This window comes from Pseudophryne corroboree, chromosome 11, assembly GCF_028390025.1.
Source record: "Pseudophryne corroboree isolate aPseCor3 chromosome 11, aPseCor3.hap2, whole genome shotgun sequence".
Lineage (NCBI taxonomy): Eukaryota > Metazoa > Chordata > Amphibia > Anura > Myobatrachidae > Pseudophryne > Pseudophryne corroboree.
In genome coordinates this window covers 299,485,821-299,511,656 of record NC_086454.1, presented here as the reverse complement: position 1 = coordinate 299,511,656, position 25,836 = coordinate 299,485,821, and the positions used below count along the sequence as shown (strand labels likewise).

General features: G+C 45.8%; 1 protein-coding gene across 2 annotated transcripts in view; it reads left to right on the top strand.

Moving 5' to 3' along the window:
• The window catches only part of LOC134969515 (copine-7-like), a 600,833-nt gene that overhangs the window by 455,065 nt on the left and 119,932 nt on the right, over positions 1-25,836 (top strand). For both annotated transcript variants that reach the window (XM_063945515.1, XM_063945514.1), the window contains one exon: positions 1,152-1,334. In XM_063945515.1, coding sequence (XP_063801585.1) covers positions 1,152-1,334 — 183 coding nt within the window. The remainder of the gene's footprint in view (positions 1-1,151; positions 1,335-25,836) is intronic.

The window sequence follows — 25,836 nt, the reverse complement described above, 5'->3', positions numbered from 1 at the left end:
TTGACCAAAAATATGGACCCACCTATCACGGCCAGGTGGCCTCATCAGGTGGTTCCCTAACATTCCTAAGGATCAAATCCAGAATACGGGACGCCCCGGGCCAACACAATGTAACCACCCCAAGGCATCACACTAGTAAGAAGTAGCTGTTTAAGTGTTAGGAAGGGTTACATTAAGTGTTACAATAATGATGCCTCGAATCAGCCTGGTCACACCAACCCAGGGGGCCCCCACGGCCTGAACCCATTCCTAATACTGACATATTGTATACATTTATACTGAATAGATTTTAATATAGGTAAGAAGATCCAATATTAGGCCCAATTCCATGGTGGATGCAGTTGCAACTGTGACTGGATCTTTAGCCGCAGCCACTAATGATGCAGCCAATGATCTTCCTATTGAGGAGCCCACCGTCTGCGGCACTAATATGCTGCTGCATCTACTAAAACACACCATCGAACATCGCACTAGTGCTATGGAGGTGTAGGATCTCCACCTGAACATGGGCACCAGTGTCAGTGCAGCTATGCCTTTAGATGCAGCCTCTAACCACAGAACACCCGTATCTGGCTAGCCACCACCTTGTTACCACTCATAAACACCCGCTGAAATTGCATGAATCTATGCGTAATATCGATCTGCGTCTTCATGCGGTAACCATAGGGATGAATACACAGTGCGGTTTGGATGCATGCACAGGCTGAAAACATCGGCTGCTTACATCCGACATTCGCCACCTCTGAATCAAGCCCATTATCTCAGGCAGGAAGTGTAACCAATGCCACCAAGAGGAATGCTGGGATTTCAGTGCAGATCCCATGTATCCACAGTATTGGTTTTCAGTTAATCGGAGACTATAAATGGATAGACCTTGAGCCTTTTTAGAGAGCTCTGACACCAAAGGTTTAGTATATTTGGGAGCAAGTATCTGAAGCTTGTTTGGTAGTGCGCTTCCGTAGCTGCCTGGCTCCACCCCCTGCGGCATGGTTGCTGCTGATAAAGATGCTATATTCTCCCTTATGTAACATTACAGAGACAGGCCTCATATAATGTGTATTTTGGCCTTAAACATACAGTAATGCAGAGGCTGATATGTTTTAGAGGAATTCACACACAAATCCATCTTAGCTGTCCTCTCTCTACCGCAGGTGGATCGGACAGAAGTGATCAAAAGCAATTTGAATCCAGTCTTCTCCAAAGTCTTTACCGTGGATTATTATTTTGAGGAGGTCCAGAAACTGCGCTTTGAGGCGTATGACATCCATGGACATTGCAGCATTGGATCAAGAGACGATGACTTCCTTGGCGGTGTGGAAATTACGCTTGGACAGGTAAACGTAATGTACTGTTGGGGAATGGATGACTGAAATTAGACCACTGTTTTACTTCAAACCACTGAGAAGAATATAACTATATCAGGTGCAAAAATGAGGACGCCCGCCTGGTGGTGCACATATACACAGTCCTGATTAATGGCGACGGTCCCATCGTCACGCCAGCCTGGACTTTATCCTAGACTGTGGGGGTTGTTCTAAGATATGTCCAACTTATACATGTGCCGCTGTTCTACGTGGTATTGCTAAGTTCATCATGGGCACTGTGAGAGGAGAGGTGGCTACTCATTACTTTGTCACGGGCTTGTCTGGTGTGCCCATTGGAGAGCTGGACCAGCTATGGAGGAAGAAACATGCCCCCCTCCTTGGCATTTAAATACAACTTTTAATGAACACTCTTGACCACACACCCCATGCCAACCCTTTTTCACCTGACATCCATGAGAGTTTTTTTAGGGAATGGGGTCATTTAGGAAATGGGGTCAGGGACAGCTCAACACATTAGAATTGCTGGGCGCACCCCTGAGGGGTAAGGGCACCCAATACAATGGGATGTAGCCATGTCCTGTGTAGATTGACCAAAACCGCTTGTGTGCACCCTATTGCCTTGTGCAGCATTCCAGTTTGAGAGCTTGATTCGTTGATTAGTAAGTATGTAATTGTCCATGGAAAATGTGTTCAGTCACTTCTGTGTGTGCTGTCAAGCTCTGACGGTACCTAACAGTGACTTCTGTGTGTGCTGTCATGCTCTGATGGTACCTAACAGTCACTTCTGTGTGTGCTGTCATGCTCTGACGGTACCTAACAGTCACTTGTGTGTGTGCTGTCATGCTCTGACGGTACCTAACAGTCACTTGTGTGTGTGCTGTCATGCTCTGACGGTACCTAACAGTCACTTGTGTGTGTGCTGTCATGCTCTGACGGTACCTAACAGTGACTTCTGTGTGTGCTGTCATGCTCTGACGGTACCTAACAGTGACTTCTGTGTGTGCTGTCATGCTCTGACGGTACCTAACAGTCACTTCTGTGTGTGCTGTCATGCTCTGACGGTACCTAACAGTCACTTCTGTGTGTGCTGTCATGCTCTGACGGTACCTAACAGTCACTTCTGTGTGTGCTGTCATGCTCTGACGGTACCTAACAGTCACTTGTGTGTGTGTTGTCATGCTCTGACGGTACCTAACAGTCACTTCTGTGTGTGCTGTCATGCTCTGACGGTACCTAACAGTCACTTGTGTGTGTGCTGTCATGCTCTGACGGTACCTAACAGTCACTTGTGTGTGTGCTGTCATGCTCTGACGGTACCTAACAGTCACTTCTGTGTGTGCTGTCATGCTCTGACGGTACCTAACAGTCACTTGTGTGTGTGTTGTCATGCTCTGACGGTACCTAACAGTCACTTCTGTGTGTGCTGTCATGCTCTGACGGTACCTAACAGTCACTTGTGTGTGTGCTGTCATGCTCTGACGGTACCTAACAGTCACTTGTGTGTGTGCTGTCATGCTCTGACGGTACCTAACAGTCACTTGTGTGTGTGCTGTCATGCTCTGACGGTACCTAACAGTCACTTGTGTGTGTGCTGTCATGCTCTGACGGTACCTAACAGTCACTTCTGTGTGTGCTGTCATGCTCTGACGGTACCTAACAGTCACTTGTGTGTGTGCTGTCATGCTCTGACGGTACCTAACAGTCACTTGTGTGTGTGCTGTCATGCTCTGACGGTACCTAACAGTCACTTCTGTGTGTGCTGTCATGCTCTGACGGTACCTAACAGTCACTTCTGTGTGTGCTGTCATGCTCTGACGGTACCTAACAGTCACTTCTGTGTGTGCTGTCATGCTCTGACGGTACCTAACAGTCACTTCCGTGTGTGCTGTCATGCTCTGACGGTACCTAAAAGTACCCAGCCATTCAGTGCCTGTTTATACAGAGAATCCTACTCTTTGTTGTTTTGTAATGATGCCAAAGTAAGAGCCACATAGTTAATGGTTTATATCAAATATACAAACACACATTTGCTTGTAGTTCACTTTATTACTATTTCAGTAAGAAAAGAAAAACACTTTTATGGATATTTAAGGTTGATTTCCTTTGCTGTGTTGGGAGTTATTGGCAAACTAATGGTATTTTCTGAAAATGTAGATTCTTCTGGTAAAAACATTTGTTTAGCTATTGCATAAACCAATGACACGCACAGAAGTGATAAATGCTTCAGCAAGGGGTTAAAGAAGCAAGCGATGTAAAGACTGACTACTATCTGATCAAATAGAATTCATCTCCAGTTTACATATAGATGGATGTGGATTATTAGATCTACACTAAAAAGGTCTACAGTCAATAGGTCTACCACTAACGGTAGACATGCATTAGGTCAACAGGGTCAAAATGTCGACATAGAATGGGTAGACAGTAGGAAAGATCGACAGGATCAAAAGGTGACATGTAAATGGTCGACACAAATTTTTATTTATTTTTTAGGTGTTTTGTCACTTTTCTGCCACAAACAAGCCCCATTAGTGTACCACATCCTCTCGCATGGTTACTATTCCCAATCATAGTTCACGTGGATAGTAAAGTTTGAAAAAGTTGAAAAAACTTGTGTCTACCATATGTGTGTCGACCTTTTGACCATGTCGACCTTTTTGAACTGTCTACATTTTACATGTCGATCTTTTGACCCTGTCGACCTAATGCATGTTTACCATTAGTGGTAGACCTATTGACTGTAGACGTTATTAGTGCAGATCTACTGTATAGTCCGGATACCGTTGTGCTGGCGTCTTTGTCATACACCCATATATGAGCGGATTTTCACTCAGTAGAGAGATGCATTCTTCTCAGTTTAGCTCACCTACAGTAATATGCCTCTCTAACTCCAAGGGCCTGCACGTGCTAGATCCGGTCAGCTTGTCAAGTAGATTTTCTACTCTAGCCAGTCTGTGATAAAACCAAAGTATAGATTTCTTTAAAGGGACCACACCTTAATGCCATGCACAGCAAAGTGTATTCCTTACTGAGAAATCAAAATGAATTCTGGCTTTCAGGGCAAACAACAATATAATACAGGTTGAGTATCCCTTATCCAAAATGCTTGGGACCAGAAGTATTTTGGATACTGGATTTTTCCGTATTTTGGAATAATTGCATACCATAATGAGATATCATGGTGATGGGACCCAAGTCTAAGCACAGAATCCATTTATGTTTCATATACACCTTATACACACAGCCTGAAGGTAATTTTAGTCAATATTTTAATAACTTTGTGCATTAAACAAAGTGAGTGTACATTCACACAATTCATTTATGTTTCATATACACCTTATACACACAGCCTGAAGGTCATTTAATACAATACTTTTAATAACTTTGTGTATAAAACAAAGTTTGTGTACATTGAGCCATCAGAAAACAAAGGTTTCACTATCTCACTCTCACTCAAAAAATTCCGTATTTCGGAATATTCCGTATTTCTGAATATTTGGATATGGGATACTCAACCTGTATATATATATAAAAAAAACAGCAGGTGCCGGCTCTCCCGTCAGCTCTCAATCATGCACCGGGTGTCCGCTTATAACTAGCAGTATGTACACAACAATGAGCGGCACTCACGGCGTCTTTGTCAAATGATGCAATCGGAGACAGTCAAATCTTAGCAACGTTTCAATGCTTTATGCATTTTTCTCAAGCTTACAAACATTAAAAACTTACTCACCTAAATACCATAGACACCACCGTGCAAGTCATCGTGGAACCGGAAGGTAGTCACACCGCCCGCCTCCACGACGTAGACGTGAACCCAGCCACACGTCATCAATTGTGCGCCCATCACCATAGCAACAATACAGCAGAGCATCAATTCCTGCATATAACAAACTGTATAATCACTCTACCTGCATACAATACATCATACTTAACCAAAGCAAAAAGAGAGCAAGAACTGTAACAATGCAGTGGTAAATACAACTACATGCAAAAATAAATAAATAGCAACGTAGCACGCGGACACAATTGCATCATACCAATAATAATAAAATTAGCAAGAGAAAAACAATAACATATTTAAATATTTAAATATTGGCATGTTACATGAAGCAATTAAGCCCTAAGTGCTCGTTAAGACCCCGGGGAGACACAGTGTCCAACCGCTGGATCCACTGTGTTTCCATTCTTAATAACCGGAGCCCTCGGTTACCACCTCTAAGGGAAGGTTGTACCTGATCTATCATCCTATATTTCAAGGATGTCAGAGGATGGCGAGCCGTGGCAAAATGCCGTGCCACCGGCTGATCGCTTTTGCCCGTGGTGATGGCTGCTTTAATGGCTGACCTGTGGACTGTCATACGTTCTTTAAACATTCTCTCTGTTTTGCCTATATATGACAGTCCACAGGGGCAAATCAGCTGATAGACCACATATCTGGAAGTACAAGAGAGTCGGTACCGAATGTGAAACGTCCGACCAGTATGGGGGTGTTGGAACGTGTTGCCCGATATAAGATACTGGCACGTTGTGCAGGTGCACCTATAGCAACCTTTTCTAACACCAAAAAGGGAAGGTTGTTCAGCTATATTGGAAACATCTGTTTTTACCAAGTAATCACGTAGATTTTTATTACGCTTATAACTAGGCATAAGCCTACAATTCTGTAACTGGAGGTCCCGATCTGATTGGATTACATGCCAATGTTTTTTAACTGAGCCCTGAATTAATTGACTAGCTGAATTAAAGTTATTAACCCAGGGCACAACACTAGATGAATTGGGCACCTTATGTCGCTCAAGTAACGTATGTCGGTCCATTGACATCGCCTTACATAGAGCCTGATCAAGGAGTTTTGGGCAATAGCCCCGATTGATAAACTTCTGGTACATGACTCCCATTTGTTCCCTTGCTATTGCCGGATCAGACGTGATTCTTTGGACCCGCAAAAATTGCGAGTACGGCAATCCTCGTTTTAATGGTAAGGGATGACAGCTTGAAAAGTGTAATAAATTATTTCTATCAGTAGGTTTGGAGTAGATAGAAGTAGAAATCTTATTATCACATATAGAGATCTGCACATCCAAAAATTGAATGCTTTTAGGATCAATGGTACAAGTAAATTTAATAGGATGTGTTTTAGAGTTATGTTGATTTATGGTATCCATCAGTAGATTTTGAGGACCCTGCCATATAATTAGCAGGTCATCAATATACCTGCAAAAAAATATAATGTGGGAGGCTATTTCTGCATTAGCAAAAAATACATCCTCCTCCACACCAAACATGTAGATATTTGAATATGACGGGGCCACACTGGACCCCATCGCACACCCCCGGCATTGTAGATAATATTTGCCATCGTACAAGAAATAATTTTTTAGTAAGGTCATTTCTAGTAATTTAAGGAACAGTGATATATCTGGGCCATCATAGTCAGACTGCATATTGAGGAACAACTCTACAGCTGCTAGGCCCTCTGTGTGAGGAATCACTGTATATAGACTCTGCACATCAATTGTGCAGAGAACTACATCAGTGGGTAATGCTGGAATGGCTTCCAAACGCCTAAGCAAGGTGCTGGTGTCAAGCAAATATCTAGGCATGCGTTGTATGTAAGGCTGCAATATGTCGTCAAGGAAAATAGATACAGGCTGGAACAAAGAACCCCTGGCCGAAATAATAGGTCGACCAGGGGGCCTCTGCAACCTTTTATGTATCTTTGGTGTCGTGTAAAGCAACGGCACCACAGGGTGTGACGGAACAAGAGCATTTTTTACTTCTAAAGGGAGTAACCCCTCAGACACTGCAATGTCCAAACAGTTAGTGAGTTCCTTGAAGTATAGTCCCGTGGGATCATTAGGCAACAAGCAATAAGTGTCCCCATCACTTAATTGCAAAGCGATCTCTTCCTTATAGTCTCCCAAGTTCTGTATCACTAAGGCACCGCCTTTATCGGCAGGTCTAAATATGAGATTCTTATTTGCAGCCAGTGCAGTGAGTGCCTCTCTCTGCCCTTTGGTCAAGTTGTCACGTACCAAGGGGGGATGTTTTATTAATGGATCACAGTCTTGTTCGACCAGACGCATAAATGTGCGAATCGACGCATTGTGCGACTGGGGATCAAAGGTGGATTTAGGAAGTATCATCTTTAATTTATCTGGAATCTTGATTGGTGCGTCCTCCTTCACCGATCGTGAAGTAGTAGTTGATTTGGCAAAGAACTCCTTTAGTTTGAGTGTTCTATGCAGCTTGTGTTTCTCAATAGACCATTGGAGTGGCTGGGGTTTAGATAGAGGTACAAAGGATAGGCCCTTGTTAAGGACCTGTTTTTCAATATCATTAAGCTCATAATCGGAAAGATTGATTATCGGGCTGATTTGGCTTTGGTTGTTTTCGGGGGTTTGGCTCCCCTGCCTCTGCCCCTGCCCCTGCCTTTGCCTTCTCCACTGTTGACCCCGTCTGGTATGTAATCTGTGTCTTGGTCGTCTCTTACCTTGGCTCTGGTCTGTGCACCTAAAGGGCCACTTACTTGAGATGATTGAACGTGTGTATCTGATTCACTAGCTGTTGAGGTATAGTCATTCGATGAGTCCCCCTGATGTCGCTTGTCCTGACGACGGCGGAAAAAGGGTTTACGGTTGTAGCTCTGCCGTGGGTTGTCATTCCAACGGTAGACATTGTTGTTCTCATAGTCCTGATCAACCTTCATTTTTTTATCCGCTTTGAATTTAATGAGGTCTCTTTTGTAAGCCTGCAACTGGTTATTTAGTTTTTCATACCAGTTATTGACAGAATCAGCTTCCAAAGCTACTTTATGTGCAGATTCCAAAGTGGAGATTTTTTCTTTTACCAAGTTCATTTCTTTGGTGCTTTGTTCTATAATAAGTAGCATGAGATCCATAGAGCAGCGGTTCATGATCCCAACCCATTTTCTGCAAAAAATGGGATCATGTCTACCAATTGTAGGTGAGTTGGCAATTCTTAATCCCCGCGGGATCTTTTTTGCTCTATAATACTCACTCAATGATAAACAGTGGTAGAGGAAATCTATCTCTTTCCGTTTATATTTAAGCAGATTCCGGTATATAATGTCCAACGAACATGCCTCTGCTTGATCTTCCAGAGCTGCTGTATAAAGGATCTCCTCAGCTTCTGATTCAGAGAACATATGTGTAACTCCCAAGGGGCTGATGCGTGGCATAAAACCACTCATACCTTCACTATTGGAAGTGCCAGTAGCCATATTGAGACAATGGATAATATACAGCAATGTTCAGATGCACGTGATTGTTAGCCAGGGAATAAAAAGTGATAGAACAAAAAAAAGAAAAGGAAACCCGTGCAGGTGTAAAAACAAACACACAGCCTGTCCTTGTGTGACGACTGTAGAGAACACAAAGGCCCCACAACAGGGGTGCCCACTGAAGGATGAGTTCTTGTGAATATGTAGAAAAAATCACTGGTGAGCCTTGCAGAATAGCCACTCCGCCTGTCTACGGTGAGGCTAGAATCTAGAAAAAACAGCAGGTGCCGGCTCTCCCGTCAGCTCTCAATCATGCACCGGGTGTCCGCTTATAACTAGCAGTATGTACACAACAATGAGCGGCACTCACGGCGTCTTTGTCAAATGATGCAATCGGAGACAGTCAAATCTTAGCAACGTTTCAATGCTTTATGCATTTTTCTCAAGCTTACAAACATTAAAAACTTACTCACCTAAATACCATAGACACCACCGTGCAAGTCATCGTGGAACCGGAAGGTAGTCACACCGCCCGCCTCCACGACGTAGACGTGAACCCAGCCACACGTCATCAATTGTGCGCCCATCACCATAGCAACAATACAGCAGAGCATCAATTCCTGCATATAACAAACTGTATAATCACTCTACCTGCATACAATACATCATACTTAACCAAAGCAAAAAGAGAGCAAGAACTGTAACAATGCAGTGGTAAATACAACTACATGCAAAAATAAATAAATAACAACGTAGCACGCGGACACAATTGCATCATACCAATAATAATAAAATTAGCAAGAGAAAAACAAAAACAATAACATATTTAAATATGTTATTGTTTTTCTCTTGCTAATTTTATTATTATTGGTATGATGCAATTGTGTCCGCGTGCTACGTTGCTATTTATTTATTTTTGCATGTAGTTGTATTTACCACTGCATTGTTACAGTTCTTGCTCTCTTTTTGCTTTGGTTAAGTATGATGTATTGTATGCAGGTAGAGTGATTATACAGTTTGTTATATGCAGGAATTGATGCTCTGCTGTATTGTTGCTATGGTGATGGGCGCACAATTGATGACGTGTGGCTGGGTTCACGTCTACGTCGTGGAGGCGGGCGGTGTGACTACCTTCCGGTTCCACGATGACTTGCACGGTGGTGTCTATGGTATTTAGGTGAGTAAGTTTTTAATGTTTGTAAGCTTGAGAAAAATGCATAAAGCATTGAAACGTTGCTAAGATTTGACTGTCTCCGATTGCATCATTTGACAAAGACGCCGTGAGTGCCGCTCATTGTTGTGTACATACTGCTAGTTATAAGCGGACACCCGGTGCATGATTGAGAGCTGACGGGAGAGCCGGCACCTGCTGTTTTTTCTAGATTCTAGCCTCACCGTAGACAGGCGGAGTGGCTATTCTGCAAGGCTCACCAGCGATTTTTTCTACATATTCACAAGAACTCATCCTTCAGTGGGCACCCCTGTTGTGGGGCCTTTGTGTTCTCTACAGTCGTCACACAAGGACAGGCTGTGTGTTTGTTTTTACACCTGCACGGGTTTCCTTTTCTTTTTTTTGTTCTATCACTTTTTATTCCCTGGCTAACAATCACGTGCATCTGAACATTGCTGTATATTATCCATTGTCTCAATATGGCTACTGGCACTTCCAATAGTGAAGGTATGAGTGGTTTTATGCCACGCATCAGCCCCTTGGGAGTTACACATATGTTCTCTGAATCAGAAGCTGAGGAGATCCTTTATACAGCAGCTCTGGAAGATCAAGCAGAGGCATGTTCGTTGGACATTATATACCGGAATCTGCTTAAATATAAGCGGAAAGAGATAGATTTCCTCTACCACTGTTTATCATTGAGTGAGTATTATAGAGCAAAAAAGATCCCGCGGGGATTAAGAATTGCCAACTCACCTACAATTGGTAGACATAATCCCATTTTTTGCAGAAAATGGGTTGGGATCATGAACCGCTGCTCTATGGATCTCATGCTACTTATTATAGAACAAAGCACCAAAGAAATGAACTTGGTAAAAGAAAAAATCTCCACTTTGGAATCTGCACATAAAGTAGCTTTGGAAGCTGATTCTGTCAATAACTGGTATGAAAAACTAAATAACCAGTTGCAGGCTTACAAAAGAGACCTCATTAAATTCAAAGCGGATAAAAAAATGAAGGTTGATCAGGACTATGAGAACAACAATGTCTACCGTTGGAATGACAACCCACGGCAGAGCTACAACCGTAAACCCTTTTTCCGCCGTCGTCAGGACAAGCGACATCAGGGGGACTCATCGAATGACTATACCTCAACAGCTAGTGAATCAGATACACACGTTCAATCATCTCAAGTAAGTGGCCCTTTAGGTGCACAGACCAGAGCCAAGGTAAGAGACGACCAAGACACAGATTACATACCAGACGGGGTCAACAGTGGAGATGGCAAAGGCAGGGGCAGGGGCAGAGGCAGGGGAGCCAAACCCCCGAAAACAACCAAAGCCAAATCAGCCCGATAATCAATCTTTCCGATTATGAGCTTAATGATATTGAAAAACAGGTCCTTAACAAGGGCCTATCCTTTGTACCTCTATCTAAACCCCAGCCACTCCAATGGTCTATTGAGAAACACAAGCTGCATAGAACACTCAAACTAAAGGAGTTCTTTGCCAAATCAACTACTACTTCACGATCGGTGAAGGAGGACGCACCAATCAAGATTCCAGATAAATTAAAGATGATACTTCCTAAATCCACCTTTGATCCCCAGTCGCACAATGCGTCGATTCGCACATTTATGCGTCTGGTGGAACAAGACTGTGATCCATTAATAAAACATCCCCCCTTGGTACGTGACAACTTGACCAAAGGGCAGAGAGAGGCACTCACTGCACTGGCTGCAAATAAGAATCTCATATTTAGACCTGCCGATAAAGGCGGTGCCTTAGTGATACAGAACTTGGGAGACTATAAGGAAGAGATCGCTTTGCAATTAAGTGATGGGGACACTTATTGCTTGTTGCCTAATGATCCCACGGGACTATACTTCAAGGAACTCACTAACTGTTTGGACATTGCAGTGTCTGAGGGGTTACTCCCTTTAGAAGTAAAAAATGCTCTTGTTCCGTCACACCCTGTGGTGCCGTTGCTTTACACGACACCAAAGATACATAAAAGGTTGCAGAGGCCCCCTGGTCGACCTATTATTTCGGCCAGGGGTTCTTTGTTCCAGCCTGTATCTATTTTCCTTGACGACATATTGCAGCCTTACATACAACGCATGCCTAGATATTTGCTTGACACCAGCACCTTGCTTAGGCGTTTGGAAGCCATTCCAGCATTACCCACTGATGTAGTTCTCTGCACAATTGATGTGCAGAGTCTATATACAGTGATTCCTCACACAGAGGGCCTAGCAGCTGTAGAGTTGTTCCTCAATATGCAGTCTGACTATGATGGCCCAGATATATCACTGTTCCTTAAATTACTAGAAATGACCTTACTAAAAAATTATTTCTTGTACGATGGCAAATATTATCTACAATGCCGGGGGTGTGCGATGGGGTCCAGTGTGGCCCCGTCATATTCAAATATCTACATGTTTGGTGTGGAGGAGGATGTATTTTTTGCTAATGCAGAAATAGCCTCCCACATTATATTTTTTTGCAGGTATATTGATGACCTGCTAATTATATGGCAGGGTCCTCAAAATCTACTGATGGATACCATAAATCAACATAACTCTAAAACACATCCTATTAAATTTACTTGTACCATTGATCCTAAAAGCATTCAATTTTTGGATGTGCAGATCTCTATATGTGATAATAAGATTTCTACTTCTATCTACTCCAAACCTACTGATAGAAATAATTTATTACACTTTTCAAGCTGTCATCCCTTACCATTAAAACGAGGATTGCCGTACTCGCAATTTTTGCGGGTCCAAAGAATCACGTCTGATCCGGCAATAGCAAGGGAACAAATGGGAGTCATGTACCAGAAGTTTATCAATCGGGGCTATTGCCCAAAACTCCTTGATCAGGCTCTATGTAAGGCGATGTCAATGGACCGACATACGTTACTTGAGCGACATAAGGTGCCCAATTCATCTAGTGTTGTGCCCTGGGTTAATAACTTTAATTCAGCTAGTCAATTAATTCAGGGCTCAGTTAAAAAACATTGGCATGTAATCCAATCAGATCGGGACCTCCAGTTACAGAATTGTAGGCTTATGCCTAGTTATAAGCGTAATAAAAATCTACGTGATTACTTGGTAAAAACAGATGTTTCCAATATAGCTGAACAACCTTCCCTTTTTGGTGTTAGAAAAGGTTGCTATAGGTGCACCTGCACAACGTGCCAGTATCTTATATCGGGCAACACGTTCCAACACCCCCATACTGGTCGGACGTTTCACATTCTGTACCGACTCTCTTGTACTTCCAGATATGTGGTCTATCAGCTGATTTGCCCCTGTGGACTGTCATATATAGGCAAAACAGAGAGAATGTTTAAAGAACGTATGACAGTCCACAGGTCAGCCATTAAAGCAGCCATCACCACGGGCAAAAGCGATCAGCCGGTGGCACGGCATTTTGCCACGGCTCGCCATCCTCTGACATCCTTGAAATATAGGATGATAGATCAGGTACAACCTTCCCTTAGAGGTGGTAACCGAGGGCTCCGGTTATTAAGAATGGAAACACAGTGGATCCAGCGGTTGGACACTGTGTCTCCCCGGGGTCTTAACGAGCACTTAGGGCTTAATTGCTTCATGTAACATGCCAATATTTAAATATTTAAATATGTTATTGTTTTTCTCTTGCTAATTTTATTATTATTGGTATGATGCAATTGTGTCCGCGTGCTACGTTGCTATTTATTTATTTTTGCATGTAGTTGTATTTACCACTGCATTGTTACAGTTCTTGCTCTCTTTTTGCTTTGGTTAAGTATGATGTATTGTATGCAGGTAGAGTGATTATACAGTTTGTTATATGCAGGAATTGATGCTCTGCTGTATTGTTGCTATGGTGATGGGCGCACAATTGATGACGTGTGGCTGGGTTCACGTCTACGTCGTGGAGGCGGGCGGTGTGACTACCTTCCGGTTCCACGATGACTTGCACGGTGGTGTCTATGGTATTTAGGTGAGTACGTTTTTAATGTTTGTAAGCTTGAGAAAAATGCATAAAGCATTGAAACGTTGCTAAGATTTGACTGTCTCCGATTGCATCATTTGACAAAGACGCCGTGAGTGCCGCTCATTGTTGTGTGTATATATATATATATATATATATATATATCTCTAACGTCCTAGTGGATGCTGGGGACTCCGTAAGGACCATGGGGAATAGACGGGCTCAGCAGGAGACATGGGCACTTTAAGAAAGAATTTAGATTCTGGTGTGCTCTGGCTCCTCCCTCTATGTCCCTCCTCCAGTTTGAGACTGTGCCCGGACGAGCTGGGTGCTGTTCAGTGAGCTCTCCTGAGCTTGCTGTGAGAAAGTATTTTGTTAGATTTTTTATTTTCAGGGAGCTCTGCTGGCAACAGACTCCCTGCATCGTGGGACTGAGGGGAGAGAAGCAGCCCTACTCTCTGAAGCTAGGTCCTGCTTCTTAGGCTACTGGACACCATTAGCTCCAGAGGGATCGTACGCAGGATCTCACCCTCGCCGTCCGTCCCCCTCGCAGAGCCGGAAGACAGAAGCCGGGTGAGTATGAGAAGCAAGAAGACTTCGAAATCGGCGGCAGAAGACTCCGTTCTTCACTGAGGTAACGCACAGCACTGCAGCTGTGCGCCATTGCTCCCACACACCTCACATACTCCAGTCACTGTAAGGGTGCAGGGCGCAGGGGGGGGGCGCCCTGGGCAGCATATGGACCTCTTTTGGCAAAAGTACACATATATACAGTTGGGCACTGTATATATGTATGAGCCCCCGCCAAGAAAATGCATATTTGAGCGGGACAGAAGCCCGCCGTCGAGGGGGCGGGGCTTCTCCCTCAGCACTCACCAGCGCCATTTTTTCTCCACAGCTCTGCTGAGAAGAAGCTCCCCAGGCTCTCCCCTGCAGATTCACGGTAGAAGAGGATAAAAAGAGAGGGGGGGCACATAAATTAGGCGCAAAAACACAATATACAGCAGCTACTGGGTTAACATTAAGTTACTGTGTTATTCCTGGGTTATAGCGCTGGGGTGTGTGCTGGCATACTCTCTCTCTGTCTCTCCAAAGGGCCTTGTGGGGGAACTGTCTTCGAAAAGGGCATTCCCTGTGTGTGTGGTGTGTCGGTACGCTTGTGTCGACATGTCTGATGAGGAAGGCTATGTGGAAGCAGAGCGGGAGCAAATGAATGTGGTGTCTCTGCCGACTGCACCGACACCTGATTGGATGGATATGTGGAAGGTTTTAAATGATAGTGTGAATTCCTTACATAAAAGGTTAGAAAAAGCTGAAGCCTTAGGACAGTCAGGGTCCCTGCCCATGCCTGATCCTATGTCGCAGAGGCCGTCAGGGTCTCAGAAGCGCCCACTATCCCAAATTGTTACCGACATGGATTCTGACTCCAGTGTCGATTACGATGATGCAAAGTTACAGCCAAAATTGGCTAGATCCATCCGTTATATGATTATAGCAATTAAGGATGTGTTGCACATCACAGAGGAAACCCCAGTCCCTGACAGGAGGGTTCATATGTATGGGGAAAAGAAGCCACAGGTAACATTTTCCCCTCACATGAGCTAAATGAGTTATGTGAAAAGGCTTGGGAATCTCCAGATAAAAAACTGCAGATTTCCAAAAGGATTCTTATGGCGTATCCTTTCCCGCCAACGGACAGGTTACGCTGGGAATCCTCCCCTAGAGTGGACAAGGCTTTAACACGCTTGTCCAAGAAGGTAGCCCTGCCGTCACAGGATACAGCTACCCTCAAAGATGCTGCGGATAGAAAACAGGAGGGTACCCTGAAGACCATTTATACACATTCAGGTACCTTACTGAGGCCGGCAATCGCGTCGGCCTGGGTGTGTAGTGCTGTAGCAGCATGGACGGATACCTTATCTGAGGAACTTGATACCTTAGACAACGATACTATATTAATGACCCTGGGGCATATTAAGGACGCTGTCCTATATATGAGAGATGCTCAAAGAGACATTAGTCTGCTGGGTTCTAGAATCAATGCTATGTCGATTTCTGCCAGAAGGGTCCTGTGGACTCGGCAATGGACAGGTGATGCCGACTCAAAAAGGCATATGGAGGTTTTACCTTACAAGGGTGAGGAATTGTTTGGGGAGGGTCTCTCGGACCTGGTCTCCACAGCTACTGCTGGAAAGTCAAATTTTTTGCCATATATTTCCTCACAGCCTAAGAAAGCACCGTATTATCAAATGCAGTCCTTTCGATCTCAGAAAAACAAGAAAGTTCGAGGTGCGTCCTTTCTTGCCAGAGGCAGGGGCAGAGGAAAGAAGCTGCACAACACAGCTAGTTCCCAAGAACAAAAGTCCTCCCCGGCCTCTACAAAATCCACCGCATGACGCTGGGGCTCCACAGGTGGAGCTAGGCCCGATGGGGGCGCGTCTTCGAAAATTCAGCCACAAGTGGGTTCACTCCCAGTTGGATCCCTGGGCAATAGAGATTGTGTCTCAGGGATACAAGCTGGAATTCGAAGAGATGCCCCCTCACCGATACCTCAAATCGGCCCTGCCAGCTTCCCCCCACGAGAGGGAAGTGTTAACTGCAATTCAAAAATTGTATCTTCAACAGGTGGTGGTCAAGGTTCCCCTCCTTCAACAAGGAAGGGGTTATTATTCGACCGTGTTCGTAGTCCCGAAACCGGACGGTTCGGTCAGACCCATATTGAATTTAAAATCCCTGAACATGTACCTGAAAAGGTTCCGGTTCAAGATGGAATCGCTGAGAGCGGTTATCGCAAGCCTGGAAGGGGGGGATTTTATGGTGTCTCTGGACATAAAGGATGCATACCTTCATGTCCCCATTTATCCGCCTCATCAGGCGTACCTCAGATTTGTGGTGCAGGATTGTCATTATCAATTTCAGACGTTGCCGTTTGGTCTCTCCACGGCACCGAGAATATTTACCAAGGTAATGGCGGAAATTATGGTACTCCTGCGAAAGCAAGGGGTCACAATTATCCCATACTTGGACGATCTCCTCATAAAAGCGAGATCAAGAGAGCAGTTGCTGATCAGCGTAGCACTTTCTCTGGAAGTGTTACGGCAACACGGCTGGATCCTAAATATTCCAAAGTCGCAGTTGGTCCCTACGACTCGTCTGCCTTTCCTGGGCATGATCCTAGACACGGACCAGAAAAGGGTTTATCTCCCGATAGAGAAGGCTCAGGAACTTATGACACTGGTCAGGAACCTATTAAAACCAAAACAGGTGTCTGTGCATCACTGCACTCGAGTCCTGGGAAAGATGGTGGCATCATACGAGGCCATTCCCTTCGGCAGGTTCCATGCGAGGACTTTTCAATGGGACTTACTGGACAAGTGGTCCGGATCACATCTTCAGATGCATCGGTTAATCACCCTATCCCCCAGGGCCAGGGTGTCGCTCCTGTGGTGGCTGCAGAGTTCTCACCTTCTCGAGGGCCGCAGATTCGACATTCAGGACTGGGTCCTGGTGACCACGGATGCAAGCCTCCGAGGGTGGGGAGCAGTCACACAGGGAAGAAATTTCCAAGGTCTGTGGTCAAATCAGGAGACTTGCCTTCACATCAACATCCTGGAACTAAGGGCCATATACAACGCCCTACGTCAAGCGGAAACCCTGCTTCGAGACTAACCGGTTCTGATTCAGTCAGACAACATCACCGCAGTGGCTCATGTAAACCGACAAGGCGGCACAAGGAGCAGGGTGGCGATGACGGAAGCCACCAGAATTCTTCGCTGGGCGGAAAATCACGTAAGCGCACTGTCAGCAGTGTTCATCCCGGGAGTGGACAACTGGGAAGCAGACTTCCTCAGCAGACACGACCTCCACCCGGGAGAGTGGGGACTTCATCAGGAAGTCTTCGCACAGATTGCAAGTCGGTGGGAACTGCCACAGGTGGACATGATGGCATCCCGCCTCAACAAAAAACTACAGAGGTATTGCGCCAGGTCAAGAGACCCTCAGGCGATAGCTGTAGACGCCCTGGTGACACCTTGGGTGTTCCAGTCGGTCTATGTATTTCCTCCTCTTCCTCTCATACCCAAGGTGCTGAGAATAATAAGAAAAACAGGAGTGAGAACGATACTCATTGTTCCAGATTGGCCACGAAGGACTTGGTATCCAGATCTGCAAGAAATGCTCACAGAGGACCCGTGGCCTCTTCCTCTAAGACAGGACTTGTTGCAACAGGGGCCCTGTCTGTTCCAAGACTTACCGCGGCTGCGTTTGACGGCATGGCGGTTGAACGCCGGATCCTAGCGGAGAAAGGCATTCCGGATGAGGTAATTCCTACGCTGATAAAGGCTAGGAAGGACGTGACAGCTCAACATTATCACCGTATATGGCGAAAATATGTTGCTTGGTGTGAGGCCAGGAATGCCCCTACGGAGGAATTCCAGCTGGGCCGTTTCCTTCACTTCCTACAGTCAGGAGTGAATTTGGGCCTAAAATTGGGTTCCATTAAGGTCCAGATGTCGGCCCTATCCATTTTCTTTCAAAAGGAGTTGACTTCTCTACCTGAAGTTCAGACGTTTGTAAAGGGAGTGCTGCATATTCAGCCCCCTTTTGTGCCTCCAGTGGCACCATGGGATCTTAACGTGGTGTTGAGTTTCCTGAAATCCCACTGGTTTGAACCACTCAAAACGGTGGAGTTGAAATATCTCACGTGGAAGGTGGTCATGCTATTAGCCTTGGCTTCGGCAAGGCGGGTGTCAGAGTTGGCGGCTTTGTCACGTAAAAGCCCCTATCTGGTTTTCCATGCGGATAGAGCAGAATTACGGACCCGTCCACAATTTCTGCCGAAAGTGGTTTCATCCTTTCATATAAACCAACCTATTGTGGTGCCTGTGGCTACTACTGACTTGGAGGATTCTGAGTTGCTTGATGTGGTCAGGGCTTTGAAGGTTTATGTAGCCAGAACGGCTAGGGTCAGGAAAACAGAGTCTTTGTTTATCCTGTATGCTTCCAACAAGCTTGGTGCTCCTGCTTCAAAGCAGACTATTGCTCGCTGGATCTGTAACACGATTCAGCAGGCTCATTATGCGGCTGGATTGCCGCTGCCAAAATCAGTTAAGGCCCATTCCACTAGGAAGGTGGGCTCTTCTTGGGCGGCTGCCCGAGGGGTCTCGGCATTACAGCTTTGCCGAGCGGCTACTTGGTCAGGTTCAAACACTTTTGCAAAGTTCTACAAGTTTGATACCCTGGCTGAGGAGGACCTTGTGTTTGCTCAATCGGTGCTGCAGAGTCATCTGCACTCTCCCGCCCGTTTGGGAGCTTTGGTATAATCCCCATGGTCCTTACGGAGTCCCCAGCATCCACTAGGACGTTAGAGAAAATAAGATTTTACTTACCGGTAAATCTATTTCTCGTAGTCCGTAGTGGATGCTGGGCGCCCGTCCCAAGTGCGGACTTCTTCTGCAATGCTTAAATAAGGGTTATGTTATGGTTGCATCAGGGTTGACCTGTTGCTCTGTTATTGTTCATACTGTTGACTGGGTAAGTTTATCACAAGTTATACGGTGTGATTGGTGTGGCTGGTATGAATCTTGCCCTGGATTACCAAAATCCTTTCCTTGTACTATCAGCTCTTCCGGGCACAGTTTCTCTAACTGAGGTCTGGAGGAGGGACATAGAGGGACATAGAGGGAGGAGCCAGAGCACACCAGAATCTAAATTCTTTCTTAAAGTGCCCATGTCTCCTGTGGAGCCCGTCTATTCCCCATGGTCCTTACAGAGTCCCCAGCATCCACTACGGACTACGAGAAATAGATTTACCGGTAAGTAAAATCTTATTTCTCTATCGTCCTAAGTGGATGCTGGGGTTCCTGAAAGGACCATGGGGAATAGCGGCTCCGCAGGAGACAGGGCACAAAAAAGTAAAGCTTTACTAGGTCAGGTGGTGTGCACTGGCTCCTCCCCCTATGACCCTCCTCCAGACTCCAGTTAGATTTTGTGCCCGAACGAGAAGGGTGCAATCTAGGTGGCTCTCCTAAAGAGCTGCTTAGAGAAAGTTTAGTTTAGGTTTTTTTCTTTACAGTGAGTCCTGCTGGCAACAGGATCACTGCAACGTGGGACTTAGGGGGAAAGTAGTAAACTCACCTGCATGCAGAGTGGATTTGCTGCTTGGCTACTGGACACCATTAGCTCCAGAGGGATCGAACACAGGCCCAGCCGTGGAGTCCGGTCCCGGAGCCGCGCCGCCGACCCCCTTGCAGATGCTGAAGCGTGAAGAGGTCCGGAAACCGGCGGCTGAAGACTCCTCAGTCTTCATAAGGTAGCGCACAGCACTGCAGCTGTGCGCCATTTTCCTCTCAGCACACTTCACTGGGCAGTCACTGAGGGTGCAGAGCGCTGGGGGGGGGCGCTCTGAGAGGCAAATATAAACCTTATACAAGGCTAAAAATACCTCACATATAGCCCATAGGGGCTATATGGAGATATTTAACCCCTGCCTGACTGGAAAAATAGCGGGAGAAGAACCCGCCGAAAAAGGGGCGGGGCCTATCTCCTCAGCACACGGCGCCATTTTCTGTCACAGCTCCGCTGGTCAGAACGGCTCCCAGGTCTCTCCCCTGCACTGCACTACAGAAACAGGGTAAAACAGAGAGGGGGGGCACATTAATGGCTATATATATATATATTAAAGCAGCTATAAGGGAGCACTTAATATAAGGATATCCCTTGTATATATAGCGCTTTGTGGTGTGTGCTGGCAGACTCTCCCTCTGTCTCCCCAAAAGGGCTAGTGGGTCCTGTCTTCATTAGAGCATTCCCTGTGAGTTTGCGGTGTGTGTCGGTACGTGGTGTCGACATGTATGAGGACGATATTGGTGTGGAGGCGGAGCAATTGCCAAATATGCAGATGTCACCCCCCAGGGGGTCGACACCAGAATGGATGCCTTTATTTGTGGAATTACGTGATGGTTTATCTTCCCTTAAACAGTCAGTTGAGGACATGAGGCGGCCAGACAATCAATTAATGCCTGTCCAGGCGCCTCAAACACCGTCAGGGGCTGTAAAACGCCCTTTGCCTCAGTCGGTCGACACAGACCCAGACACGGGCACTGATTCCAGTGACGACGGTAGAAATTCAAACGTATTTTCCAGTAGGGCCACACGTTATATGATTTTGGCAATGAAGGAGACGTTACATTTAGCTGATACTACAGATACCGTAAAACAGGGTATTATGTATGGTGTGAAAAAACTACAAACAGTTTTTCCTGAATCAGAAGAATTAAATGACGTGTGTGATGAAGCGTGGGTTGCTCCTGATAAAAAGTTGATAATTTCAAAAAAGTTATTGGCATTATACCCTTTCCCGCCAGAGGTTAGGGCGCGCTGGGAAACACCCCCTAAGGTGGACAAGGCGCTCACACGCTTATCCAAACAAGTGGCGTTACCCTCTCCTGAGACGGCCGCACTTAAGGATCCATCAGATAGAAAGATGGAAGTTATTCAAAAGAATATATACACACATGCAGGTGTTATACTACGACCAGCTATAGCAACTGCCTGGATGTGCAGTGCTGGAGTAGTTTGGTCAGAATCCCTGATTGAAAATATTGATACCCTAGATAGGGACAATGTTTTACTGTCGTTAGAACAAATAAAGGATGCATTTATCTATATGCGTGATGCACAGAGGGATATTTGCACACTGGCATCTCGGGTGAGTGCTATGTCCATTTCAGCCAGAAGAGCCTTATGGACACGACAGTGGACAGGCGATGCGGATTCAAAACGTCACATGGAGGTTTTGCCGTATAAAGGGGAGGAGTTATTTGGAGTTGGTCTATCAGACTTGGTGGCCACGGCTACTGCCGGGAAATCCACTTTTTTACCTCAAGTCACTCCCCAACAGAGAAAGGCACCGACCTTTCAACCGCAGCCTTTTCGCTCCTACAAAAATAAGAGAGCAAAGGGCTTGTCGTACCTGCCACGAGGCAGAGGAAGAGGGAAGAGACACCAACAGGCAGCTCCTTCCCAGGAACAGAAGCCCTCCCCGGCTCCTGCAAAAACCTCAGCATGACGCTGGGGCCTCTCAAGCGGACTCGGGGACAGTGGGGGGCCGTCTCAAAAATTACAGCGCGCAGTGGGCTCACTCGCAGGTAGACCCCTGGATCCTGCAGATAATATCTCAGGGGTACAGGTTGGAATTAGAGACGGATCCTCCTCATCGTTTCCTGAAGTCTGCCTTACCAACCGTCTCTTCCGAAAGGGAGAGGGTGTTGGAAGCCATTCACAAGCTGTACGCTCAGCAGGTGATAGTCAAAGTACCCCTATTACAACAAGGAAAGGGGTATTATTCCACTCTATTTGTGGTACCGAAGCCGGATGGCTCGGTAAGGCCTATTCTAAATCTGAAGTCCTTGAACCTCTACATAAAAAAGTTCAAGTTCAAGATGGAGTCACTCAGAGCAGTGATAGCGAACCTGGAAGAAGGGGACTTTATGGTATCCTTGGACATCAAGGATGCGTATCTACACGTTCCGATTTACCCCGCACACCAGGGGTACCTCAGGTTCATTGTTCAAAACTGTCACTATCAGTTTCAGACGCTGCCGTTCGGATTGTCCACGGCGCCTCGGGTCTTTACCAAGGTAATGGCCGAGATGATGATTCTTCTTCGAAGAAAAGGCGTATTAGTTATCCCATACTTGGACGATCTCCTAATAAGGGCAAGGTCCAGAGAACAGCTGGAGACAGCTTTAGCACTATCTCAAGAGGTGCTAAGACAACACGGGTGGATTCTGAATATTCCAAAATCCCATTTAATCCCGACAACTCGTCTGCTGTTCCTAGGAATGATTCTGGACACGGTTCAGAAAAAGGTTTTCCTTCCAGAGGAAAAAGCCAAGGAGTTATCCGATCTGGTCAGGAACCTCCTAAAACCAGGAAAAGTGTCAGTACATCAATGCACAAGAGTCCTGGGAAAAATGGTGGCTTCTTACGAAGCAATTCCATTCGGCAGATTCCATGCAAGAATATTCCAAAGGGATCTGTTGGACAAATGGTCAGGGTCGCATCTGCAGATGCACCTGCGAATAACCCTGTCACCAAAGACAAGGGTGTCACTTCTGTGGTGGTTGCAGAAGGCTCACCTATTAGAAGGCCGCAGATTCGGCATTCAGGATTGGATCCTGGTGACCACGGACGCCAGCCTGAGAGGCTGGGGAGCAGTCACACAAGGAAGAAACTTCCAGGGAGTATGGACGAGTCTGGAAAAGTCTCTTCACATAAACATTCTGGAACTAAGAGCAATCTACAATGCTCTAAGCCAGGCGGAACTTCTCCTGCAAGGAAAGCCGGTGTTGATTCAGTCGGACAACATCACGGCGGTCGCCCATGTAAACAGGCAGGGCGGCACAAGAAGCAGGAGTGCAATGGCAGAAGCTGCCAAGATTCTTCGCTGGGCGGAGAATCACGTGATAGCACTGTCAGCAGTGTTCATCCCGGGCGTGGACAACTGGGAAGCAGACTTCCTCAGCAGACACGATCTTCATCCGGGAGAGTGGGGTCTACATCCAGAAGTCTTCAACATGTTAATAGACCGTTGGGAAAGACCAATTGTAGACATGATGGCGTCTCGCCTCAACAAGAAACTGGACAAATATTGCGCCAGGTCAAGAGATCCACAGGCAATAGCTGTGGACGCACTGGTAACTTCTTGGGTGTACCAGTCAGTGTATGTGTTTCCTCCTCTGCCGCTCATACCAAAGGTATTGAAGATCATACGGCAAAGAAGAGTAAGAACAATACTAGTGGTTCCGGATTGGCCGAGAAGGACTTGGTATCCGGAACTTCAAGAGATGCTCACGGACGAACCGTGGCCTCTACCTCTGAGAAGGGACCTGCTACAGCAGGGTCCCTGTCTTTTTCAAGACTTACCGCGGCTGCGTTTGACGGCATGGCGGTTGAACGCCAGATCCTAAAAGGGAAAGGCATTCCAGAAGAAGTCATTCCTACCTTGATTAAGGCACGGAAGGAAGTCACCGTGAAACATTATCACCGCATTTGGCGAAAATATGTAGCGTGGTGCGAGGATCGGAAGGTTCCGACGGAGGAATTCCAACTGGGTCGTTTCCTACATTTCCTGCAATCAGGATTATCTATGGGTCTCAAATTGGGATCCATTAAGGTTCAAATTTCGGCCCTGTCAATATTCTTCCAAAAAGAATTGGCCTCTGTCCCTGAGGTCCAGACTTTTGTCAAGGGAGTACTGCATATACAGCCTCCTGTGGTGCCTCCGGTGGCACCGTGGGATCTAAATGTAGTTTTAGATTTCCTCAAATCCCATTGGTTTGAACCATTGAAAAAGGTGGATTTGAAATATCTCACATTGAAAGTGACTATGTTACTAGCCCTGGCCTCTGCCAGGAGAATATCTGAATTGGCGGCTTTATCTTATAAAAGTCCTTATCTAATCTTCCATTCGGATAGGGCAGAACTGCGGACTCGTCCGCATTTTCTCCCTAAAGTGGTATCAGCATTTCATCTGAACCAACCTATTGTGGTGCCTGCGGCCACTAGCGACTTGGAGGACTCCAAGTTGTTGGACGTTGTCAGAGCCTTAAAAATATACATTGCAAGGACGGCTGGAGTCAGAAAATCTGACTCGCTGTTTATATTGTATGCACCCAACAAGTTGGGCGCACCTGCTTCTAAGCAGTCGATTGCTCGTTGGATTTGTAACACAATTCAACTTGCACATTCTGTGGCAGGCCTGCCACAGCCTAAAACTGTAAAAGCCCACTCCACAAGGAAGGTGGGCTCATCTTGGGCGGCTGCCCGAGGGGTCTCGGCATTACAACTCTGCCGAGCAGCTACGTGGTCGGGGGAGAACACGTTTGTAAAATTTTACAAATTTGATACCCTGGCAAAGGAGGACCTGGAGTTCTCTCATTCGGTGCTGCAGAGTCATCCGCACTCTCCCGCCCGTTTGGGAGCTTTGGTATAATCCCCATGGTCCTTTCAGGAACCCCAGCATCCACTTAGGACGATAGAGAAAATAAGAATTTACTTACCGATAATTCTATTTCTCGGAGTCCGTAGTGGATGCTGGGCGCCCATCCCAAGTGCGGATTATCTGCAATACTTGTACATAGTTATTGTTAACTAATTCGGGTTATTGTTAAGGAGCCATCTTTAAGAGGCCCTTTCTGTTGTCATACTGTTAACTGGGTTTAGATCACAAGTTGTACGGTGTGATTGGTGTGGCTGGTATGAGTCTTACCCGGGATTCAAAATGCCTCCCTTATTGTGTATGCTCGTCCGGGCACAGTACCTAACTGGAGTCTGGAGGAGGGTCATAGGGGGAGGAGCCAGTGCACACCACCTGACCTAGTAAAGCTTTACTTTTTTGTGCCCTGTCTCCTGCGGAGCCGCTATTCCCCATGGTCCTTTCAGGAACCCCAGCATCCACTACGGACTCCGAGAAATAGAATTATCGGTAAGTAAATTCTTATTTTTTTATATATATATATATATATATATATATATATATATATATATATACACACGTTGGTAATAAATTATTTACAAGCAGGGAGTTTACAATTATCCTCATATAAAACATGATTTGCTGCCTGAATCATAAAAGCGAGTGATTGAGGCTGGGGGGACACTAGGGCTTGCTTCCCTACTTTTGAGAGGGAGATTATAGTAGAATTTATTGTGTGATACGTGGTGCGCTGTTGATCGGGTGTGTCATTCTCCATTCAAATGGCGTGTGTGCTCCACATATGGGCGTATCTATGCTTAAAATTATTGATGCAAGATATTTCTATATAACATTAGCAGCAATATATTTTAGGAATGTTATGCAAATATTGGTACTAATGGCCAAATTCATACCTGATCGTTGCACCAAATTTGTTAGCAGATGGGCAAAACCATGTGCACTGCAAGGGGGGGGGAGGGGGGGGGGGGGGGGGGGCAGATGTAACATGTGCAGAGAGAGTTAGATTTGGGTGGGGTGTGTTCAAACTGAACTCTAAATTGCAGTGTAAAAATAAAGCAGCCAGTATTTACCCTGCACAGAAACAAAATAACCCACCCACATCTAACTCTCTCTGC